At 39.6% G+C, this 25,365-nt stretch overlaps 1 protein-coding gene across 1 annotated transcript in view; it reads left to right on the top strand.

Moving 5' to 3' along the window:
- The window catches only part of LOC103808722 (propionyl-CoA carboxylase alpha chain, mitochondrial-like), a gene marked incomplete at its 5' end in the record, with an annotated part of 151,417 nt that overhangs the window by 113,119 nt on the left and 12,933 nt on the right, over nucleotides 1-25,365 (top strand). The window contains one exon of the mRNA XM_009081524.1: nucleotides 22,511-22,651. Coding sequence (XP_009079772.1) covers nucleotides 22,511-22,651 — 141 coding nt within the window. The remainder of the gene's footprint in view (nucleotides 1-22,510; nucleotides 22,652-25,365) is intronic.

The following is a 25,365-nucleotide window of genomic DNA, read 5'->3' on the forward strand; positions in this document are numbered from 1 at the left end:
TCCAGGCTACCAGCTGCACCTTAGAGCTGGAGGCTGCTGACACCTTTGAGGCCCTTAGAAAAGTGATAGAGCAGATGATTTAGCATGTCCTTAACCTTGAAAACACTTAATATTTTAATGAACTGTGATCTGTATAGACATTTTTACCTTGCTCCATCGTTTAGCTGCATTCATTATAGCTTTTTTCCCTTGCTCAAAACCTATTTGTGTGAGCTCAGTTACTCAGAGGAAATTAAGACACACCCTCCAGTTTATGTACTGCTTTTCCCAGTAATTTGGATGTGAATAAGGATTCATAAGGAATAGAATTATGAATGCCCAAGGAATCTTTCTTCTTTTATAGCAGTTTATATTCAGAGCACTTCACCCCACAGAAAGCCTTTAAAATTTCCAGCAAATTATGAGCTGACACTGTGTTTTCCACCAGAAAGAATCCCTATCCAGGTTCTCCAGTACTTCAGTGATTGCCACTGATACAAATTTCATAAGTATATGTCATTTGTCCATCTTCTTGCTGGTATGTCCTTGTGGTAGGCATTAACATGGCTACAGGCATGTTGATTCCCTCCAACAACAAGAAAAATGGTTAAAGGATGGATTCTTTGCTCTTCAAAAGTCAGTTTTGTGAAGTTGAAGTCCACTGAATTTCACCTTAGGCTGCTAGGAATGCAAAATGGATCACTTGCTAGTACAAATCTATTAGATTTATATGTAGCACCGATAAATTAAGGCTGGTTAGTAGTGACAGACTTCAAGTAGGAGACATCTAAACCTCTTCCATAGCCAAGAAAGCATTTTATTGGAGGCTAACTCTACCTTTTTGTGCAGGAAGAGCTTTGCTTTGGTTAAAAAACCCACCAAAACTCCTTTTACATGTTTTAAAAATTCTTTATAGGCATCTATGGAATATGGAATGCAAAATACCATACGTAATGGAAATATATTGTTAGATGGACAAATATCTGAGAGATGGAGAAGAAAATTGTTCAAAATTTTTAGTGCTTGGTCATCACTTGCACATGTGCCAGGTTGCACCTGAAGGCAGAAGGCAGAGCAAATGGAGAAAATGTGCCTGCTTGGTGAAGAGTGCCTTATTTTGCATGAATAAAGGCTGGGCTTGCTCCTTAGTAATGAAAACAGTGAGGATCCTGTATCATATTTTTGCTATTAGATTTTCAGAGATCATAGATCACTCTTGCTTCCATGCAAATCAGTGAAAGTTGCAAATTCTTCCATTTTTCAGGAATCAGGGTATTGATAGTTTAAGTTTCTCCACTGTCTCTTACTTGGAGTAAGTTATTTCTCTCAATAGAGGACTAATAAGACCTTTTTTAATGTGATTTTGTCTGCAGCTTGCCAGTGACATCTTTACTATGCAGGCACGCATGGTGCCCCAGTGGGAGTTTCAGTTCACTTCCGATTATTTCCCAGGCTTTGGCCAGAGAATTTCTCAGGCTCAGACAGCTCTGAGCGATTGTTTCAGAGCAATCTCTTCTTCACTGCACATTAGTGCCAGATTTTCAAAGATGCAAATACAGTACAGTGTGTGACAGTTCCGTGTCTGCAGCCCAAATATGTGTTTGAAAAAGCAAGTCTGGTTTTGAAACTCCCAATGATACTACAGTGATACTATAGAGAAAAATGAGTTCTTTCAATGACAGAGAGGGAGAGATGAATGTTTTAATCAGAAGAACAAAGAAAAGCCACGTGTACTCATCACTAATAGGGTTAATGGGGGAGAATTTACTTTTTTTTAATTAAAAAAGTGAAAAATTAAGTCTTACTGTTAGGCAGCTTGTTTCTGGTTCAGATGATCTGTTTGCATCATTACTTATTAATCGAGACTATTTTTTCTGTGCACAAGGAACTTATTTATTGTATTTATATTACATTGCCTGATGAACAGGGTGGCTGCTTACAGTGCAGTGATATTGAAGTAGTTTGAGTTATAAATATTTTTAATGATCCTGTTGTTGATGGATGGATTATTCCTCTCGGCAAAGGCGAGAGCTCACCCAAGTAGCTTAGGAGAACAATTTGAGTGTCAGTTTCACAAGTGAAAAAAATCCAAAAGGAAAAGGAAGTAATTCATTCACAACGGGACATGGTGCAGAGGAGGATAACCTGCCTTCAAAGATTTTTGTTTCGAGTATTATAATGTTTAATAAATAGTTTACTTCAAAGGCCTTTGCTGGAGAAAAAAAAATAAAATAAGCAGCTTTCCTGCTATTCTTGTTCACTGGTCCAGTGTTGCTATAAGTAGCTCATATCCTGTCCTCTGTGGTCTCAGGTGGTTAGCTTTTGTTTGGGAAACTGAAGCTTCAACTGAAAGAGCTGTGCCCACCAGTTAAATTATTAGGTAGTTGACAATATGTCTCAAAAATCAATGGAACTCATTGTGGAACTTGTAGGGGTGATTTTGGCAGGGGAGGAGGGGCCTTGGTATTATTTTGGGTGATGAGCAAAGGCAACAGATCAGATCATGTAAAAATAGAAGTTACTAAGAAAGGCATCCAACGTAGATTCTTCACTTTCATCTTCCCCCACCACATAGTTTTTTCTAAGCATTGTTAAAGTTTCGTAGAGTACAAGATATATTGGGAGGTCATTTGATCTGTCCTCAATGTCATGATTAGCTGTAACAAAACCCATTTTCATTTGAAGTTCCTTTGACATGATTTGTATCCATTTCAGTATTTCTGTATTGTTTTCTTTCTGCTAAATGTTGTACTTTGTGTTCCATCAAATAAAGAAATGACTCAAGGTTTAAAGGAAAAGGCTTGGGTGTTTCCCAAATAATTATATCTTAGGTCTTCTAGTTCTGGGCATATGAACTAAGCTGCTGTTTTGTTTTCTTCCATTGTTTTTGATTCTGAGTTGTTTCAAATCATTTGAGGGAATAGTGTTAGGTTGCTGCCATCCTTCTAAGCCTGATTGGGATGAGGCAGATACCTGGGGGTGTTTCAGAGACACATCCTCTGGCCCCTATTTTAATGTCTTCTCCTATAATTTCCCCTATATTTCCAGCCATGACTACTCCAAGCCAATGAAAAAAAAGATACTCTCCTCATAGGTGATTTTTGTTTGTGAGGAAAATGTTTTTGTCGCTGAGGATCAACGGGGTAAGACTTCTCCTGAGTGCAGGGACAAACAAGAGTTCTCCAGAAATAAGACATTGCAATCACCTGTGAGAAGGGCCACAGAGAGGCATAGCACAGCCTTTCTCCAAGACCAAGTACATGACATGTAATATTGAGCTGTCGCAAAGTCTGTTTTTCTATTTTATAATGTATGATCTACAGTAACATCCTTGGTTACTCTGGCTAGAGGAGAGCTGGTTTTATTATATAATCCCCACACAAGTGTAGAGGTGATCCTGGAGATATTTTAGAATTTCTCCACTGATTCTTTGAGTCTTTGCCATTGACTGTATTTTGTTAGTTATCAGATGATGACTGAGAAATACTTAGTCTTCAGAATGTGTTGAGGAAGCATAATTGCTTCAAATCAGCCCTTGTTCAACTCACAGCTAATGAATAACTATTACAGACTAATCAGTGCTGTAATGGTAATTAGTAAAGTGGGTAAAATAACTGGAAATTAAAATGATTAAACTTGCCTGTTTGGTATTCCACATTAAACAGTGAGTAAATGATGTGTTGCTTGAATCAGAAATCATATATGGTCACTTGTGTATTTATGCTACCAGGCCACTTGGACAGATCCTCTGCACTTCAAACAATTGTTTGAAGGGAGAGGACATACACTGCAGTGGTGACCAGGGTTGCCAAGAAGTTCAAGGAAAATTGTGCCTGGTATCACCATGGGCCATTTCAGCCCTGTTCTCCTTCACCATGTCCTCACATTCTGCCAAGCTCGTGCCCCACTCCTACAAACCCTTACTCAAAGGCTGTGTGGAAGTTTTGGTGTTTACTTTGTGGATGAACCTTTATCTGCTGTCTCCACAGTTCTGGGTCCTGTCCTCATATCCAGGTCCAATAATGTTGTCCTCTAAATAAACTGCCTGTAGAAAATTCAGAAGCTATTTGTATTTTGTCTTAAGCAAATTTAACTGTGAAAGGTTTATAAACCTCAAACCAGAAATAACTTCTTATATATGTATCTACTTATGTAATGTGTATATATAATTTGTACATACACACTGGATGTATCTGCTTATCTATAAATATTGTTTATACAGATTGAACTTAAGTAGAGAAAACTGTTTAATGTAGATATAAGTGAATCAGGTGATGATTGCACTTTGTGTGTTCAGGTAGTAAGATTCTGCATGTGATAAAGAAGCTTAGTGTTTTTCCCCTGTTTGTAGCTTTGCTGATGTGAATGTTAAATGAATTAGTGAAATTATAAGTCATTTTATAACCGATATTTCAAATTAAAAAGTCAAATGTTGGGGAAATAAGGGTGTGAGGAACAGGAATAAAAAGAAAACCCAGAAAAGAAAGTATTCTTTGGTGGTGGTAGCTGCCTGATACACGAAATTGCCTTATTGCCCCTCCTGGCTAACCTTCAGTTCCAAGGACTCCAGCAGTTACAGTAGCTCTCTGTGTTGTACCTATGCTGTATTGATTACTCTTTGTCATTATGGGCACCTGAGATGTAAATTATGGAAACTTTTCTTCTGCTTGTGGTTTCATATTTTAGGGGAAATAATTTTAATCCTAGATTGTAAATTGCAATTCAGTTTTGTATCTATTCTAGGAAGATAGATATAGCATTTGGGCTGTTTTTGTGAGAATTGTGGTAGATTATGGTTGGCATAAGGCTGTTTTTATGAAACACAGGTGAAAGGGAGGAAATATGGATGCCACATATGGCTTGCTGTATTTTTTGCAAGGAGATAGCAAAACAATGATAGGTGTTATGTATGATCAGATTATTTTCTAAAGAAAAGAAGTTACTTTAGATTTTCATGAATTCACATGCTTTTTTTTTCAAGAAAGACAACTTCAATCCAAAAACTAGTATTAAAAAAAGCCAGGAAGTTGTAGATGATTTCTGAAAAATGTGAACTGCAAAGACAGTTAAAAATCTCCATTCTCTCTCTCCATAAGTATACAAAAGTATGCCAATGTTGTTCTAAAGCATTCTGCTTTTGTTTTCTTGGCACTTACACAGAGAATATCTGAGTATTAAATCAGTAGTAAAGCATGAGATCAAGTGTGCTATGGAAGTGCTTTCCTTCAGTGTACTTCCTAAGATTTTCTATAAAGTAAAAGTGGGATTGCTCAGTACATGTAAAGGTTTAGGAACTTGCTAGAAAGGAGGAGTGATACTGTGGTAGCTGTGAACATGACTGGGGCACCATGGCTTCAGAAATAGTGTGAGCTAGGATAAGTTACTCTAGGAAAAATGGGAACTGCCTTAAAAAGATTAAAAAGCTGGAGGATTGTGTGGATTCAAGGACATGGTCTGTAAGGGAGAACGAGCAGCCAGAAGACCTGCTCCCACCGAAAGGGAGTGGTCATGGTCACGCTTATCTCTGTCTTCTAAAATGTCCTTTTCTCATGTTTTACTTTAAAATAGCTGTAAACAAAATGACTTTGCCAAAGTACTTATTTTTAGTTCATTTTGGAGTTAACAGAAGTTATGTCAATCTCATTGACATTAGTTTTGTTTTGATGTATGTAATGTAACTTAAAATGAATCTTAGCTTATATTAACTGATATTACATTCAGACTTTTTTTCCTAAATGAAAACTGCTGTCTTGGGATGTACTCCCAAGAACTATACATTTCTTTCCATCTTTCTCTGTTTTGGACAGAACAAATTGGAATTTATGCATTGTGCCCTTCAGAATACAGAGTTGTCTTTCACTTGATACTCATGTGGTGCAAGCATATTTTTCATGAAATGTTGAGAATCTCTAACATTTCTTTCTTGAGGTTTTCTTTTTTCTGTCTGCTACCTTGTGTGGCTTAACCTTGTCAGAGGATAATGATGTTCAGTGTGCAGTGGTGCTGCCTGGTAATTTTTCAGATGGTTACTGTATTGGTGCTTACCGGGAAATTAAGATTCTCCATCTATAAAACCTAAAAGAAGAAGTAAAAAGATAAAATTCAGCTTTCAGTTCAGTTACAATTCGGTCGTGCCAGAAATCTCACATTTCTGAGTATTGATTGTGTTCATTTACCACAGCAAAGTGCATTCATTGATAACTACCTGCTGGTATTGAATCAATCTTATGTGAAGCACAGGGCAGTATTGTCAGGTAGGGTAAATAATATTGATTCTGCTTTAAAATGAATACAGCATAGGGGAAATTAATTTGATTCTATGAAGTCATTAAATTATGTTCTATCAACTGTATAAACAGTGAAGGTCATGTAATAATAGGATATCACGAAGCAAGTTACAGCTGCAAGCTTTAGCAAGGTTTCCCCTCTGTAATGGCAGCAGAGACATTTTGGGTTTGTTTTGTATTAAAGGAGGAAGAGGAATTCCATGCCTGTAATCAATCTTAAAATGGGATTCCAATTGGTACCAAATCCTGTGACACAGGTCCTTGGTCACGCTGTAGGTCAGCAGACTCTGAAGCTTCAGATATTATTGTGACTAATGAACTCTGCAGTCAAAAGTCCTTATCTTCCCAAATAAGCAAACAATCAGGACAGGAGAAGGGAGTTGGGTTGATTATACCATTTTGCTTGATCATCTTTCCAAGTATTGACTCTATGAAAGAGCAGCAAGGAAGTGCAATAATCACAGCTACCACAAACATGAATAAGCCGTGGCGATGGCCTTAGGTTGTTCTTGCAGTAATGATAATGAACTGTCTTATAGAAAACTTGTTAAACAGCAGCAGCTAAAGCACTGAAATTGTGAAACAGAGAACCCTTTTTTGGATTACAGGTAACCATACAACTGAGATTTAGTAATTGATCATATACGCCAAACATTGTCTTGTAGTCCGTACAATTAATCTTGAAGTCTTAGTATATGAGAAAATGAGTTATCAATTTTCACATACCATATAAAAAGAGCAGGAGACACTGAGAATTCTGCCAGTGCCCTGTGGCCCTTGTCTCATTTGAAATATGTGGTAGCAAATTACTTGCAACCAAGTTGTAGTTGGTTGAACAGCTATCTAGAATTCAACACTTTTGGAAACAGTAGTGAGGTCAAAAGAGCTGGAGGAATAAAACCAGTTGTCTGTGTATGAAAAGAAGGCAGAGGATGTGAGCCATGTGACCATAACTTGTGGATGCAATTTCATCTTGGGTGAAATTTTTCTGTAGAAAGTAATCCACAAAGAAATGAAGGTGGATGAATAGTTATCAGTAATCAATGTTACAGAAATCAGCATAAACATCTGTAGGATACTCTTCTTTGACAGCAGTACCACAGTATCATATATACAGGTGTCCCTAAGCATGGGGCTTCGAGGTCCAGAGGGGCTCAAGTGCCTATATTGGTACCTACAGCAAGATCCAATTGAAACTTAGGTATCTAAGTCCAAGAAAGTGATCCAGGAAGCTTAAGATCCAGTAACCTTCTAAGTGTCCTCAGGACACCTAAAATAGGTTTCACAGCTGTCTAAGTAAAGGTACCTGCATCTTCTCAGCAACCCTGCTGCGGAGAACTGGATATATAATCACTTCTCCTCACTGTGCTGCTGAAACAAAGTACTTGATTCTCTCAGGAGACTTGAGATTAGTTTGTCTTCAGAAAACATCTAATGTGGGTGGGCAGCATTGACTTCAACCCAAAGCCTAGCAGCTGTGGCCACACTTACCAAAATTCATAGCGGTAGAAGGTAGAGTTGGTCACTTTTTGCAGCTCCCCTTGCTGTTGACAGTGCTTGCCTAGAAGGCTGGAAATAGGGGTTCTGTGCTGACTTCCACATGTCTGAACTAAAATCTGGTCTCGCCCTGATGTATGTTGCCAAGTCTTAGAGAGGTAGAGGGAGAAACCTAGTGCTTGAGCCTTTGCCATGGTTTAACCCCAGCCAGCAGCCAAGCCCCATGCAGCCACTCACTGTTCCACCAGCAGGATGGGGGAGAGAATTGGAAAGGTGTAAAAGTTAGAAAATCAGCTGAAAATGGGTTGGGATAAAGACGGTTTAATAGGGAAAGCAAAAGCCACACACACAAGCAAAGCAAAACAAGGAATTAATTCACTGCTTCCCATGGGCAGCAGATGTTCAGCCATCTCCAGGAGAGCAGGGCACATCACGCTGAACAGTTCCTTGGGAAGACAAATGCCATCACTCCAGACATCTCCCACTTCCTCCTTCTTCCTCCCACTTTATATACTGAGCATGATGTCATATGGTATGGAATATCCCTTTGGTCAGTTTGGGTCACCTGTCCCAGCTGTGTCTCCTTCCAGTCTCCCATTCACCCCCAACTTCCTTGCCAGTGTGGCAGTACGGGAAGCAGAAAAGGCCTTGGCTCTGTGTAAACAACTCTGCTCAGCAATAACAGAAACATCTCTGCATTATCAACCCTGTGTTCTGCATAAATGCAAAACACAACCCCATACTAGCCACTGTGAACAAAGTGAACTCTACCCCAGCCTAAACCAGCACAACTGCTCTACTGGGAAAGCAAATTTTGGTCCCCATTTTCAGAACCATTTCCTGTGTCACTCTAGACAGCTGCACAACTGGAGCAGACCCCAGAATGCAGTTTTCTCCCTAGCTCATTATTTTAGCCTTTAAGCCACAAAACTACTTCTGTTCCTTCCATGTGCTGTTTCTCCACTCATGAGTGCCTGCCTTATGCAGCAGCAGTGGTCTTCTTTGAGCATATTGTAGTCAAATTTGTAAACATTTTAATTATTGAGTCCATTGTGTAGGATGCAGTGCTGAGCTGCATCTTGATTGCCTTTTCAATATATCTGCCCTGCTTGGTCATGTGTGTTGCAGTTTGACTCATCTACTGATGAAAGTCCACCTTTAGAACCCCGAGCAGTATTGTGTTGTCAGCCAAATTCCAGTCACGTTGGATATATTTAAAATATAAAGAAAATAATAATTTTTTTCAGTGTCTCGTTTTAAAATTTTATTAGTAAATGATGTTATGTGTGATCTGTTCAACTTTGATCTTAACCTTCTGTGAAATATTCTTAGTTCTATTTCTTTGATTGGACAGACAAACTGGGAAGCTTTAAACATCAGGATAACCTGCATGTTACTTCCTAATATTATCCTGAGTGGTAAGAGGATAAGATAGTGGTGATGGATAAAAATCAGTGCTAGTTATTTCCAGTCTTACAACCCTTTCCTTCTCTTCATCCTTGCGTTACTCTACGCAGCAGTACTCAGGAATTTGCATTGCTCAGCCACATTCTTTGTTGTTCCGAGTTTCTTTTCCTGTTCCCACACCAGGTTTATGTTATTGTTGATATACAGACTCACTCAGGTTGCTATTTATGCCAAGTGTAATTAACTGGTATGTTGAAAATAGGTATCTAACTATGGATGTGTTACCCTACCATGTTATTGCTGCTAAAATTCTTTCCGGTTGACTTGTTTCTATCTTGTGGCCAGTTGGTCACTCCTAGTCTTCTCCTGGGGTAGAGAAATTCACTGTATGATTAACAGCAGACTTGAGAATGAGTTCAGGTTTCTTGTGAATAGTGCTTTTGTTTTTTTGAAGCAAGGAACCACTGTTAAAAAAACACAACCAAGTTTTCTAGTGATTTAAATAAGTGAACTGCAAGTTCTGTTTCACCTTTTAAACCAGCAGAGAAATTAGCCTGGTGACCCTGGAAAATAGCTTTTGGAACTAAACCAGTATTAGCTCCAACTGTAGTAGTCCAGATCCGTTGTAGGTTGTCTGAGCAATCGTTCTGTGGGATTACACTCACAAAAGTGGTGGTATGAATAATAAACATAGTTAAGGCACCTAATAAGACAGACAGATGTATAAAATCTGTGCAGCCTGGTCTGCTGAAAGGTATCCCTGCCAGTGGCAGGGAGGCTGGAACTAGATGATCTTTGAGGTCCCTTCCAACCCAAATCATTCTGTGATTCCGTGGAAATGCATCTCTAAAATAAATCCTATAATGGCAATTGCAAATATGTTTCCCATGGCATTAAAAAAATAATTGTTCAGTGAAGTGAATAGTGGAACTGATAAAATATTTATTCAAAGTCCCTTATCGTTGAGTTTGATTTGCATTTAATGAAATATTCCTAGCTTCTTTTCTCCACTGTTGTCATTAGGATTGTCTGAAACAGTTTCTCATGATCCTTTAATTGTTATGTCAAAAATTGAGTCAGTAACAGAGATGAAATGTGGATATCAATATACTCTGTGCTCTGAATGCCTCACAAAAACATTCTAATTAAAAAATAAACACTAGATCACTGAAATTAGTAGCTTCAAAATATTTCTGTGAGGACAGAGCTTAAATCAATTATGAAGTAGTGGCCAAAGTTCACACACTAACAGCTTTGGGGGGTTGGTTATGAGTTGTTAACTGAGATGCTCTAGTCTGATTGTCCTTTGGGTGATTGCCTTCTACTGCCATATCAAGTGTGTATGAAGTAATGTTCATCACTTCATCTCCAGTCCCAAATCCACTGAATAATGTTCCTGCTCACTGGTAAGTGACTGACTCCCAGGACTCACTTCTTACATGAATGTTAAGGCTTTGGGCTAGGACAGCTCAGTCACAAATTGTCTAGTCATAGAATCATATAATAGTTTCAGCTGTAATGAACCTTAAAGATCATCTCATTCTACCCCTGCTGCCACCTTCCACTAGACCAGGTTGCTCAAAGCCCTGTCTAACTTGGCATTGAACACTTCTAGGAATGAAGCAACCATATCTTCTCTGGTGAGCCTGTTCCAGTGCCTCACTACCCTCACAGTAAAGAATTTCTTCCTAATATCTATTTTAAATTTACTCTCAGTTTAAAGCCATCACCTCTTGTCTTGTCACTAGAGACCCTTGTAAAAAGTCCTCCTCCAACTCTCATAGCCCCCTTTTGGTACAGGGAGGCTGCTAAAAGGTAGAAATGGTCCCTGGAGCAGAACTGGACCCTACTTTCCTGTCTTTGGGTCACATTTGGGCTTGAAGAAGGAAGTAGCTGTATTACCTGGTACTGAGGAAGTACAGCAGCAGAACTCCAGGTCTGTATTTAGAACCAGGGAGGAAGATAGATTAAAATCTAAGTACCTTTGGTGTTAAGTGACAGATGATCAGGAGTTTGTATTGACATTTTGTATTTAGGTGCTTCAATTCTGCCTAAGTATCCTGCTTTGGGTAGGTAAGTTTTTTAGATATTATATAGGTATTGCCCTTAAATATTAGTGAAGGTTGTTTGAATTACAAAAGCATTAGTCTGCAACATAAAGGAGAATTTTAAGTTCTACACTAAAGCTAGTGCAACAACATGTATTTCTGCATTACAAGGATGAAAGAATGTGCATTTAATGCTAATGTAGATGTCCTTCCTAATGCCTTGAAATGATCACTGGAAATTTAATGGTAGGAAACAGGTAGAATATTAGTGCTGTGCTGTTGCTGAGGCTTTCATGATGATTTAGTGTCCAGAATAATTAAGAAACATAATAAAATCTGGTTTATTGCATCCAATAAAATGTATAGATTTTGTGTGGATTTTCATAATCCTACCATCAGTCTTTTATGTTATTTTTATTGCATCTGAAATAGAAACTAAATTTCTTTAAACTATGGAATGAGAAAGTAGAGCACAATTTAGTAGTTTTTCGCAAGTCCCATCCTGAAGAAGACAGTAAGAATGAGGGATTCATTTTTCAAACAAATAATTATTTTTTTTCCAGGCAGATATGTCCATATTAATGTGCAGTGTAACAACTCACTTAGTTCTTATTGAATTGAAAGTCCTAACTGAAGTATCTTGGGTATACCATGAACTTACTGAAATCAGTGGCACTACTGACAGAAACAAATCCAGAACAAAATCACATCCAGGATTTAAAGCTTCTCTACCTCTTAACTGGTCAGTAATGCTACTAAAACCCCTAAATCAGTGGCCAGGCTGTGTAATTGCCATGGTGTGAGAGCAGAGTGCCTGTCAGGAAGATGTACAAAAGAGATTATCACACAGTTTATATAAAGTTGCACCTTCTTAAGATAACTTGAATTCTTGTTCATGTACTCAGTGCTTTCTCACAGCTTCCCCTCATGACCAGCTAGACTCCTGCTTTGAAATTTGAGTTTGCAACAGCTTTACAAATGCATCTGGACTTGCCTAGATTCAAAGGGCTTCATATGTTAACTTTCCTAAATCCATATTTTAATCTAGAGAGGATTAAAATAAAAAAGCTGAATCAAATATCTGTAAAAAGGCCTTGAGTTCCTACACACATTTTCCTCCAGTTGTAGATGTCACGGTGCTACCTGCTGTACAAAACAAAACAAAAAGATGCTGTGGCTTACCAAGTAGTATTTGGAAGCACTCCAAGGCAAATTAACAGACCAATCTCTAACCAGTGCTTGCCCAACCATTAGAAAACTTCATAAACTGTGAAAGAATGCTGTTTGCTCTGCAATTTTCTCCCTATGAAACATAGAGACTAAAACCATTTTTGCAGTCAGTGGAAAATAAGACCTATCTAAATGTTCTGTGTGGTTGTAGGTAGCCTTACAGCGAATGAAAGGCCTCTCTCTGTGCTCTGCTTTTCCCTCTGTTCAAGTGAGTGCCAAAAGTAGCACTGCTCTTGAAAGGAAGAGGAGTCAAACATTTATTATATCCTGGCCACCCAGAGGGGAAAACACATTGGTGTCTGCAAATTAAGCAGCACTTGCTTGACATTTCTGTAAATCAGTTCTGGTGAGTAGGTTGGGTTTTTTTATAGTGAGGTATGTGTTTTGTCCCAAGTCAGATAGTAGTTTTCAGAAAGTTCTTCCTCACTAAACTTCCTGATTAGGTTACATATTTATAGTCAATCAAAACAAAGCAGGCTGAAAGGTAGTAAGTATGCTGCAGGTGTTGGGTTGCTCTGTAATTGGTACTGTAGTTTTACACATCTTTGGCTTTTCCCTTTTTGTCAGTCATTACCTTGGTCTCTAGTCAAACCAAACCCTACAGGTTGCTTTTGTGAGCCTTGTGCCATTCATTATCAATGGACTTGCTTTTTATGGTTGTGAGGAGGTTCAGAGTGGCAGCACACTATCTTGCCTGCTACCACTGAGTCTACCCCATCACCTTATTTTCCTGCAAGCATACTGTAACAGTGGTCACTAGCGTTGTTGACTTGGTTTTTTTGGTTGGGTTTTGGTCTGGTTGGGGTTTTTTTGATGTGCATTTTTTTTTGAAAAATAAACCCAAAACTCCATCCCATTTTGCAACCATCTATTTATTCTCTGCTACACAGTGAAGAAAGAAATGCATGGTTCTTGTCAGTGGTTACATTTTTATTGTATAAAACAAACAGATCAAATGTTCTTGCCCATTTAAAATACTAGTAGAAATATATTTTCAATTGATACATGTTAAAATCCTCAGTATTGTATAATGGGGTTAGTCATGTTTAACCACACTGTCTGTATATAGCTGATAAGATATATTTTTTCCTCCTGTAGATCCTATTCCATATTTAGGGGGTATGATTTTGTAAACACTTAGGCATGTGATTTGCCTTGTACTAACAAGAAGTCCTGGTGGCTGCTGTTGGCCTGGTTACATGTGAAAAGTTAGGCAAAAGCATGCAGGATTGGGTCACATTTCAGAAAATAAGTAGTTGCTTTTTCTTGTTCAGATATTTTCATGCTCTTTTCCAATAGATTTTATCAGAGAAATATAAATTATTACAGTAGGAGCTTCTAGTGCTTTGAGACAAAAATCAAGTTGCTGGTGAGGTAACTAAACCATTTTCACAAAGTTGCAAGTGTCATGGCAGGAACCTGTTTCTAACCAGCCTGCAGATGAGTTGAGGCAGTGGTGTGTGTTGTATGTATGTTCCACATGTGCTGCTTAGGGCAGTTCTCCCTGGCTTTGTCATTAAGTAGCAGATTTAAAGTAAATGTTTGAAGTATAAGTTGGCTGTATTTGAAGCGTAAGAGCGGTGAAAGTGATGCATTATGGCACTGTAACATATCGACATTATCAATTATGTGTTATTAAACAGCTTAGCTAACTGAATGATTTACCTTGTGTTTAACTGCCTCTTTCAATTAAAGGTAGCAAATGCTGTAGAACTGGGGCACAGTCATAGAAACCATATATTTTCTCCTGTTAACACCAGCACTGCTGACATACAAGTGATGGGAGTGTTGGCATTTTGCTGCAGGCTCTAATGGGCTAGTTTAAATGGTCTAAAAAAAGAGATTAATGATTAGGAACAGGACTGTTACACAGCTTCACAGCTCCTTTCCTCAATGCATTTCCATTTATGTCAACTAGCTGCACACTTGGGAGGTGTTTTTTAAAAGTAGTCAACACAGGGTTTTGTTGTGGTTTTTTTTTTTCTACTGCCATTTGTTTCTATTTCTTAGGTCCCTTTGGTTGTCCAGATGTAGCTAGTGTTTCCTAAAAGTTGTAAGCTTCAGTGACAAAGGAGGGTAATCCACAGCCTTTGTTTGTCTGGTGACCAAAATCTAAACTCTTGAACTCTACTGCCATTTCAAAACATCTTTAACATCAATCTGCTTACTCCTGTTTGGTGTATTGCATTGGAAATAATCCAAAGGTTCCTCTCACAGTAACTGAAGCACTTTGTCAACCAATACATGATTCTCTTCTGCGATTCACTTGATACTGCAGCAAGCAGTAATTTGTACATTAGTACTGCTTGTTTGTAATGGGTAACTGTCCACCCCTAATCCCTCCCTTATATACATGGATACACATCTACATATATATTTATTATGTGTATTTCTTTGGGAACTGAGATCCATAAACACTGCTGCAACACTTTAACTCCTCCAGCCCCAAGTAGTAATTAGCTGCCATGAGTGGGAAAAACAAGCAGTTCCAAAAGAAAATTAAAAGCAAGGTTGGAAAATCTAGTATCTCACTCCTTTTAATAAACCTTAGGACAGTGAGGTGTGTAGCAGATATAATGCATTCTCTTTGCTCTTTTAAGCTAAGGCAGTATCAAACACTGGAGTAGTGAGGGTTGAACACTCAAGGGGATGCTACCTTATACTTTTTGGGAAGTTTATTTCACTGTGCTGAGATCTTAGAACTTGGGGCTGAAAGTCAGCACTTGCTCTTAAGTATCATGTTGTGAGAGCAAGAAATATATTTCCTTAGAACAGGACATTGTGTAGTATTATAGTTGCTAGCATTTTGTCTTGGCATTTTATAGTGATTAAAGTATGAAGCTAAGTCTTTACTGTGTACAAGTTCAACCAAGTTTTCTGAACAAGAAACTGAAGAAGAAAGTTTATACAATAATTTGAGGACAGAAGGGGGAGCAGGGATTTAGATTTAGTGTGTAGTGGCATTGACTCCAGCAGATACACTAGAGCCACTCTCCTGCAGAATAAGAATTATGCCAAACAGATTTGCAGTGTCTGTAGGGGAAGATGCATGGCTCAAAGGTGAGCACATCACCCAGTTGGCTTGTCCTTGAATGTGGTGCTCCAGATGGTGTTGTAGCTCATCTTCCTTTTTAATGCTGTTTTTAGCCACCTTTGCAGGAAAGCAAGGCTGGGGCAGGCGTGCTGAAGGCTCGTTGTGTGTTCACTGGCTTTGCGCTAACTGTGACTCAGTTGATTGACTTCAGCCAAGCACTAGAGGAGGAAAGATCCTAAAAGCATTATGGTCCAACCAGTTTCTTGAATAAAACGTGTGCAGTTGGAGGAGGAAGCTGCAACTCTGTGTGGCAGGGAGTGTGGGCAGAGGGTTTGGTCAAACGCGGTTTATTTAAGGTGAGGGTGCACACTGGGGAGTGCAGTTGTGACACCTCCGAGGCTGTAATGGTGTTTTAGATGACAAGCAACTACAAACCCCATCTGTGAGAAAGGAGCCTTTGATAGTCCTGATGCTGACACAGCCACTTGTTACTTCTGAGAGATTCTCTTCTTTCTCGGGCAGTACGTGGAGGGGGATTTTTAGGGGTTTTCTTGTCTCGTTATATGCATGGGCTAGAATATGTGTTACTGCTGGTATGTAAAGCTCCTTCCTTTCTTCCTCCTTATTAGAACATTTAACTTTGCAGCAGCGACTTGAACGGCTTGGAGTTTTTGTTGTTGTTGGTTTGTTGTTTTATTTTGTTAGCACTGACACATTTTGTGTTTGTAGAACCTGCATTTCTAGCCCTCGATTAGGTCAGGGGAACATCTGCTTTGGGTAGTTTGCAAGTGTTACTTATTAACTCAGGCCCCCCAAATCCGGGCGGTGTGGTGACCGTTCCCAGGGCACGCTCAGCCTGCTGCTTGTCCTTTGGAAGTGTGTGTTGAGGTTCATTACACACATTTATTCTTCAGTTTTCTGCTTGGCTTGGATTCACTACTACGATTCTGTTCTGAAACGATGATGTAAACTATATTTTTTTTTTCTTAAGCATCAGTGCAGCACTTTTCCCCCTGTAGTTCATAGTAGTACTGCTTGTGAGCAGGTTTCAAAGGAATCTCATCTCCATATGGTTTTACTCGATAATCCTTTATCCACCATCTTCAGCTCTCATTCCGTTGCTTTCTTGCCTGTGGCTACGTTTCTATCTCTGCATCAATTAGCACAGTGATTTATACAACAAGCAAGCAGTTTAGAGGTAATGGTACACAATTAACATCTCATTCCACCATAAAGGGTATGCTAAATACCCCAGTCACTGCTTTCTCTGCCTGGAATTGAAATAAGTGTTTGTCCTAATTCATATGCTATCTGATGTGAAGTGGGCCCGCTTTGTACGGCACTACACCATTAATCTAATTATAGATAGCTGCAAATGAAGTGCTGTCTGAGCACGGAGACTGAAGAAAATAGCGCTTTTGTCATTTAGCATGACTCTGTGAAGCAAGATCGCACTTTACGCGGCAGCACGGCAAAATGGGAATCTGAATAATATTGCTGCCTGTTGCATCTTTTCTAATTACAACAGCATTGTAAACACAACTGGGCGCTGATATAAATAGAGCTGTAGATACGCTGTCATGTGGGTTGTAGGAGAAAATCCTTAGTGTGCTGTTGTATTAAATGATGCATCCTGATTGACAGCTACCTTGAGACTGCGCTGATGGAGTTGTCAAAGCATTATGCAAACTGCTGCTGCGGCGGCGGCAGCTGCGGCCGCTCCGCTCCGCTCTGCTCCCGCTCTGCTCCCGCTCCGCTCCCGTTCGCTCCCGTTCTGCTCCCGCTCCGCTCCCGTTCGCTCCCGTTCCGCTCCGCTCCGTTCCCGCTCCGCTCGGAGCGAGTCGCACATCGCCGTCTGTCCGCCCGCGGTTCTGCCTGTTCAGCCGCAGTCTGAAGCGGAGGGAAGCTATTTTTTGCATGGCTTTAACCCTTGCTAGGGTTCTCTAGAGTGTTAATTATGTATCACACACGGAATGGAAAGTGGGAAATGTGGCTGAATTACAAGTCTATTTAAGTTTCTGCTGCTGGAACTACGTGGTGGTGAGGCTCCGCTCGTTTTCTTTCCCTTTTGCCTGTATGAAAGGGTCATGATTTTTGCGGCTGGTTTGGTGTTGGTTTTTTCCCCCTCTCTCCTTTTTTTTTTTCCTTTTTCCCAAGTGTCTGTGTAGCATGTTGAGTGTTCACTCCTCCGTCAGACTAAAAGTGCTGTTATTTCGCGCAGGTGTTAATGCCAGTCCTCACCACCACCCTGTGGAAGTAAATTAGCCCTAGAACTCAGAGCTCGGGGAAAAAAGCCTTCGTGATTTGCAAAATGTCATTTATGTCCTTGTTGACTAAGGAATCCTTGACTCTGAGAGAAGATGATGCCTGACATCTTCGAGTAACATGGAATAAATACATATTTTTTTCCTGTTTAGGTGCTGTGGTGGAAATCTAAGCGAGGGTTCTGGTCACGATGTTGAAGTTTATAATGATTAATAAAGAAAAGGCAGCGTGCTTATTGTGTTTGGAACTGGAACACTGCTTGGTATTGCTTTGGCTGAATACTGACTAACATTCTCCTTGTGAATCCATGACGTCAAACCGCAGGTGACAGCAGTGAAGTGACTTGAGGCAGATGCGGGTTAGGAATGTGAAAGGGAAATTATGTGACCACAGTTGGTACATTTCACTGGTTCAAAAAATGAGACCGTGAGGCTAGTGGAAATAATGAAGATACACAGCAGACAGTTTCTTTACTGAAATCTGAGCTACATAAGATTTTCGCCCTTCTGACCACAAGAATGACAGACGTTTGAAAAACATGGTTGAACATTTAGGTAAAGCATACTGAGAATCCACATCTGGTCAGCAGTCCAAACACTGCCGTAAGAAACATATGGGCAGTGATACGTTAGATTGCTCTATAAAATCTCCAGTGGAGTTTGAACATTTACAGCTTCTGGGGACACGAGTTTCAAGTGTACTGGGAAGATCATATTTAATAAACTAATGTGTAACAGAGTACAATTTTGAGCATTTTAGTGAAGATTTGCAGTATTCTGCTGTATATGGTAAGGGAACCATATCTGTGCAAACTACAGAACCTGTTTTTAAGCACAGATGGAGCCAGATATGCCCTAGCCACCTTTTTTGTAGCAGCCAGTCTACTTGACTGCTGAGTTGGAGGATCAGTACGGTATGTATTGACAAAAAACCTCCACAAAACCCAAGGTATAATTTTCACTGTATTTGCTTCCTCTCTTCTCCCACCCTCCCCCTTTGCACTGCTATTATAGCACCTTTTTGTTTTCTTCGGTTTTGTCATGGAGAGTTGGTTGTAAAAGGTAGTTTTGCATTACATAAGCATCCCATTTATTGGGAGAGAAAGGACAGGATACTGTTACCCTTAGAAAACTATTAAGTAACATCCCTTTTCCCTACTATAATTTTTGTCAACCGACTGTGGACTCCAACAGTCTTGTGGAAAAGAAACACCTGTTTTTCTATGCCATCAAAAGCTGTACAGCTCCTTTCGGTACCGCTTTATTGACTTTACTTTGGCTGGCAGAATTAGGCTTTGAAACCCTGTGGAGTGGAGCAGTGGCTGGTGACAACTACTCATCAGCACAGATCTGATGGCTAGCAGATTTCCTTGCTCTCAGAGTCCACCTGCAATCTATTTATGACTCCAACAAATGTTTCTTCTGGTTTAGGCCAGTAGAAACCTTCTGGTCTCTATTTATAACCCAAGCTTCACAGCCTTCCCCGATTTACGCCCCTTCTTTCTCCCATCTCCTCCTCCTCCTGAGGATAAGGGAAGAAAACCTGAACCTCATCCGCAGTCAGTTAGTAGCATATCAAAACTTGTGCTTCCTCTGTTCAGCATTGTCCTCACCAAATCAAAGGCATAACAGCAGTGTTCGTGTAATGAGAAAATGTGATATATTTTTAATTGTGTTTGTTGTGGCAGCACTGGAAGGCGTTGCTTGATGTGCTTTTCCAGAGAGTCCTGTGGCTCTCACCCCGGTTAGGTGATCCCTGCACCCCACTCCACAGCTCATCCCCGGCGATATAAGTAACAGCATCACAAAGGGATCCTTATGCGGGTATTTAGTGGGGTCCAGCCAGCAACAGAAGTACATCAAAGGTAATCTTAAAGAAGGAACCTTTCTTTGCAGCTTTGTCATTTTATATTCTGAAAGGTCATTTCTGAACCAACTGTGCCAAAAAAGGCCCTTCCCCAGAAGTTTACTGTTGTTATTTTTTACTTTTTGATTACAGTAACTTGCTTATCCCCCAAACAGACTAAAGAACAATAAACAAATACAAAAGGAAAAGGAACAGCTCATCAATAACAAAGACCTGCGTTTTAAAGCTTTGAGAGTACTGACTCTTACATCTCACTCCAAGCAAAGCAGGAGTCCTGCAGAGAAAGGAATCTAAGAGATATGAAAATTATAAAGATAGTAAAAACAATGTTTGGTAGGGATATTTTAGCTTGGTGTGGAGAACTGAGCTTTAAAGTGCAGCATACTAAGGAATGTGGTTTTTCTCCCACTGCTGTACACTGTGGAGTGCATAGGGAGTTCTGCATTTCAGACCCTGTGAAATACTGTAACCTCGATGAATGCAGAAGGTCTGGCTTTCTCTTCAAGTTTAAATTTCGAAATTGGGCAGCTCAGAAGTATTATATGTGGCATAAAAAACTAAATGGTATCTAAACCTAATCCTCTGAAATCATGCCAAAATAGTCTCTTCCAAGAGGCAACAATACACTCCACAAATCTAACTTATTTCTGTGTTCTTCCTCCCCCCCCTTTTTTTTTTCTTTTTTTTTTTAATTTATTTTCAAACTCTGAGTACAAAGAAGACACTAACCATGGATACTGAAACTGTGCAATTTGGTGTAATTATATTCCCCCCCATAGATTTAATGAAGGACTTTTAAGTACAATTTATCTTTGATAAATAGTCCCTCTGCACAGAATGTTTATTAGATTGACAGCAGAATACACTCTGCAAGCTTTTTTTCCTTGCCACTTATGACTCAGATGAATTTTAATAGGAGTAAAAAGCTTTTATTTGCACAGTAATTTCACTTAAGGATCATATCCTTCAGAAACTGGCAGACACTTGTATGTCTTGATTGCAAAACAGACACTCAAGAGTAAAGAAACATGCATAAGATGTTATTATTTGACTTGTCACACTGCTCCAATTCTATTTGCAACTTATGTCACCAATTCTCCTATAGGCATCTCCCCTTCTCCCTACAGCCTACATGGAAGCGTGAGCACGTTACACGTACACACACACTTTACTTCTGAAAGAAGAAGCTGCCAGGAGCACATCACACTGGATGTAGTTGCTTGAGCAGGGAGAGAAGTAGCTGTATTTTGGGTTGGAAAATGTGAGTGCCACAGTCTTAATTGTCATGATGATGCCTGCGGGAGGCTTGGAGTTAGAGCTGCTTTTTGCATACCAAATGGTGCTGGTTTCACTGCGCCCTATCAATTGTAGCCAAGGCACAGGGTTGGCAATGGGTCCTCAGATCTTTGGGTGCCACTTACAGCTTCAGGGAATATCGTCGTGGCATTTTATTCCACTTTCTGAGGTAGGGTGGGAGGATTGGTCCTTTTAGCCATTTGCCTATATTTCTGGTTAGAAGCAAGTATTTCTAAGTGTGTGGCTGCAGTGTTCATCACACATAATGTTGTGTGTCCACATGCTGTTTGTGGAGGATGATAATCCTCCGTTATGTTGCTTTAATTTGGCTTTGAAAGCTGCTTTTTAAAGATGTCATTGCAGAGCTAATCACCTTTTCCCTGTATTCCTAAATACCTTGTTGTGCTCTATACAGAAGCAGAAGGTAGAGTCCCCCTTTACCTTCACCATAAGGATATCGGATTTTTTCTGTCTGTGTAAAAATGAAAAGTAAAGACGTTTTATTGTTAATAAAACAATAGCTAATTGTTTTGGAGGAAAACATACTGTTCCAAGGAAGGTGTTGAACTTTACATCAGCAAAATACGCATTTGAATTGTAAATGCGGTTCATCCAATGCTTATTATTAAAACCTTTGTTTAAATTATTGATGAAGTGTGGTGCTGGTCCTCCCTCGCTTGGCCTTGGCGAGGCAGGAGTGTCACGCAGAGACCTGCTGCCATCTACTGGCTCCTGCCTTCACTCTCAGGTGCCCTGGGACGAGCCTGAAGGCCGAGGCTGAGGGCACTGAGCTGTCTGTCAAAGGCATTGCAAGTTTTAGAAACTAAAACCCTGGGGCTGAAATTAGTTTAGGCAGCATTTATATGTATTCAGGAAGGTTTTGTTTAAAGGGATGCTCTCAGACGCTTGAGGGTCATCATATTCTCTTCCATTTCTATAAAATATACTAGAAAAAGCATCTTTTTTTCTTGGGGTAGATAACAGGTGCTGAATGGTTTTTGTTACAGATAAAGTATATTCAGTACAGCAATAGTGTTTCATCGTTCTGCTTGTGCCAGAAAAATAGAATTGAAATTGTTTATTATGTTTTAACCACAAGATCCAGGGAAGTTATTAACTTTAAACATTAAATACATGGTAAAAATAAATGTTTAGAAGTAAACATAATGTTTAATATCAATCATGTCATTGAAAATCTGGCAGACTTTTCCAAAAGAGCAATTTCCAATTCAGCACAACGCTGGAAATTAATCCCTAATTATTCCTTATCCACCAAAAATAGTGTGCAGTAAACATAAGGAGATTTCTGTTTGTAAAATTTACATCTACCATCAATTTTAAAATGAATCTGACATTTCTTTGCTGTGCTTGATTCTCTCCCTTTATGTGCACATTTCTCTAGATTGGGCTTGCATATTTTACTTTCTACGTCCTTAAAAATGAAACTCTGAATACAGATTTCAAACAGTGTTTTTTAGACACTCCTGTGAAGAACAGAGAACAGATGTATTACATAAAAACATGCCATAAAATAGTGCAGATTATTGACTGGAACTCACCAAGGTGCAGTTTTCTAAAACATTCCTCTTCCTATTCTTTAGTACAAATTACAAATACTGACGAAGGTTGCTGCGGAGCTGAGCAAGTACATGCCAGAGAAAGCAGCAGAGGACACCTCCAGCATTTTGAGATCTCCCATGCCTGGAACAGTGGTGGCAGTTTCTGTCAAGCCTGGGGACACGGTAAGAAATGTGATCTCTATATCTGCATTTTCATTACATATCCACTGAAATTTCTCCTTGGTGCAACTGAAAATGCAGGTCACAGGGTTTGGGTTGGGTTTTTTTTTTTCACATCACCTGTAGAATAAAGTGTGCTGAAGGGTGGATGCTTTTTTTTTTCATTTGAATTATAAAAACTAGTAAGGAAGCACAATTCAAATTAAGCTGGCTTCAGAAGGAACATTTTCAGCTGAGTAGAAGTCCACAGCTGAAACTCAACAAATAGCTTGGTTTTGTATCACAGATGCCTTGGTGGGGAGTGGGGGAAGGAAATTGTGTGTGTATATATGCGCATGTAAATATACATAAGTGTGTGTGTATATATGCTGTTAGTGCTAGCAGGTGGGGATTGTTGTTTTTCTGCCCTGAATTAATGAAAATATTGCTTTAAAAAAAGCAAGAGAGTGATTGCAGACACGAGAATATTTGAATCAGACCGTGCATATTAATTTAAAAGTACTATTGTTAGTTAAACAATGCCATAAATGTGTATGTGGCACTTACATACAAGCAGAAAGCTTTAGTCATAGAGTTCATCATTTATGGCAACGAAACCTAGATTTTCTTGAGAAATGAGATCAAAATCTCAAGACCAAAATCAGCATTGCACTTACTCGGTAATAGTCATCATTTGTACTGGTGAAGTGATTTGTTTGCTACATTTTGCTATGATTTCACTTTTGGTTTTAGAATCTATGGTTGATTCTGTCTGTTTATAGAGAGAAGGGAGTCATCATGTTAATATTAAAGATCTGTAGGTGCAAATATTTGTATGAATGAAATAAAGACATTCCAGAGGAAACAGAACTAAGTGCAGCTAATTAGGAATTACAAATTCTTTCTACATTTAGCTTTCTAGTTTTGTGATCTGTTCATGCACACACTGTTTAGATACCTTTAAAAAAACCAAGGAGTATTCAATTAAAATTAATCAGTATGTCATCACATGGACAGAGGAATCTGTGCTTTCCCTATCTAGGCAATAGAAGTGGCTGCATGAGAGAGATCTTAAGCAAATACTTTATTTTTTTGTGTGTGAAGAGTGAAGGGAAACATCTTAAGTCAAGGATTTTGAGACTTTTAATTTTTTTAAATTTTTTTTGAGAAGTTAATTCTAAATGTTACCAGCCTTCTTGTCCTGAAGAATAGTTCTTGTTGTCTTGAAGGAATAGAACCAGTGGAGAAGGAGGCCACAGCATAAGGGATTTTAAGTAAATAAATAAATGAACCTCCTTCCACAAATCCACAAGTGGTGCTGTGCATCAGAGCACAGGTTGTTAAATAATGTGTGTGAGATTTGGTGTTTTTTCTCTTCTCCTCCTGCAGCTTTTTGCTGGAGGCACTGAGTGGCAGAGCATTTGTACAGCATAATCTATGTTCTGCTGACCTGAGCTTGTCAATGCTAATTGTGTGGCTTTAGTTGCAAAAAACACATTTGTGTTATTGAAAAGGGTTTAACTTAAATCCTTCCTCTTCAGGACTAGTGTCAAAACGTTAAAAAAAAAGGCAAGGCAGCAAGCGAGATGAGGGTAGAGATGAGGGTAGCATCAGGGATGGTGAGATTCAGATTACGTCTTGGCTGTCGGTCAGGAACCAGCTCACTCCCTACAGCTGGTGAAGGCATGATGGGCAGGGAACTGCAGCTCCCGGATAAATACAGCTCTTTCTGTTGCACTGCTTGGGAAAAGTCTAATTGCATTAGTGTGCTGGAGAAATGGGAATTTAAGTAGATCCTATTCTGTGCTTGCAACAGGGTTCGGCAGCTCAAATTTGCACTGTGTGTGAAAACATCACAGCCAAAAAATGGGAGAACACGAGGTAGTTGTCCATCCTTCCCCTCAGGTGTTGCTGCTGCCAGCAATAAAGCTGTCTTGTTATTAGCTACTCTGAGATTGTTCTCTCCTGACCTGTGAGCTCTGCTGTCTGGTGTCAGTGCAGCACAGTCTCTGCGCTCACAGAGTGGTCAGTAGCAGAGGGAGCTGAGCTGCCATACCCCTCCTTCAGGTGTAACTTTACAAATGGTGAAGAAACTCCTGGAGAGAGTCAGCTCATCTGTGTCTGCATGGCTGCAGCACTTGCAAACTCATGTTAGTTGCCTACGGTTCAGCTCTAGGGCACGGTGCCTGGTCAGGTGAAGCATATGGCGTTTGTTAGTGCCTCTCCCTGCGTCCACAGCCAAACGAGAAGGCAGCACTGATCTCTGCCTTAGCTTTCCCCACTCCATGTGTCATTGTTTTCCCTTGAAACATAGTGTTCTCATTCAGCTTCTGCTGCTGAAAAATACCTCGGTCTGATGCAGCCTGATAGAAGATTGCATGAGCATCCCCTATCCAGCTGGTCTGATAAGCAGTTTTCAATTCATTTTTTGCCAAAAGATATTGCATATGCAAGGAATTTATTTTCTTTTGTCTGTAAGATGATCTATAGATTTTAGTAACACAGTGGGGAAGTGCTGTTTGTCATTTAGAGAGAAGCTGAACTTGTGATGCTGCCAATTTCTTTAGGTTTTCAGTTACTTTCTACTTTTTTTATTTTCCTTCATGTGATCAGAAGCCTGTAATTAGGTGTCACTCAGTTATTCCTGGAAGCACAAAGAAGGCACTGAGAAGCAGAAAGCAACATAACGAAACAATTTGAAATCTGGCTGACTGGGAAGGAGGTTAATATTATTTAGG

The sequence above is a fragment of the Acanthisitta chloris genome, unplaced genomic scaffold (genome assembly GCF_000695815.1).
Source record: "Acanthisitta chloris isolate BGI_N310 unplaced genomic scaffold, ASM69581v1 scaffold6959, whole genome shotgun sequence".
Classification (NCBI taxonomy): Eukaryota; Metazoa; Chordata; class Aves; order Passeriformes; family Acanthisittidae; genus Acanthisitta; species Acanthisitta chloris.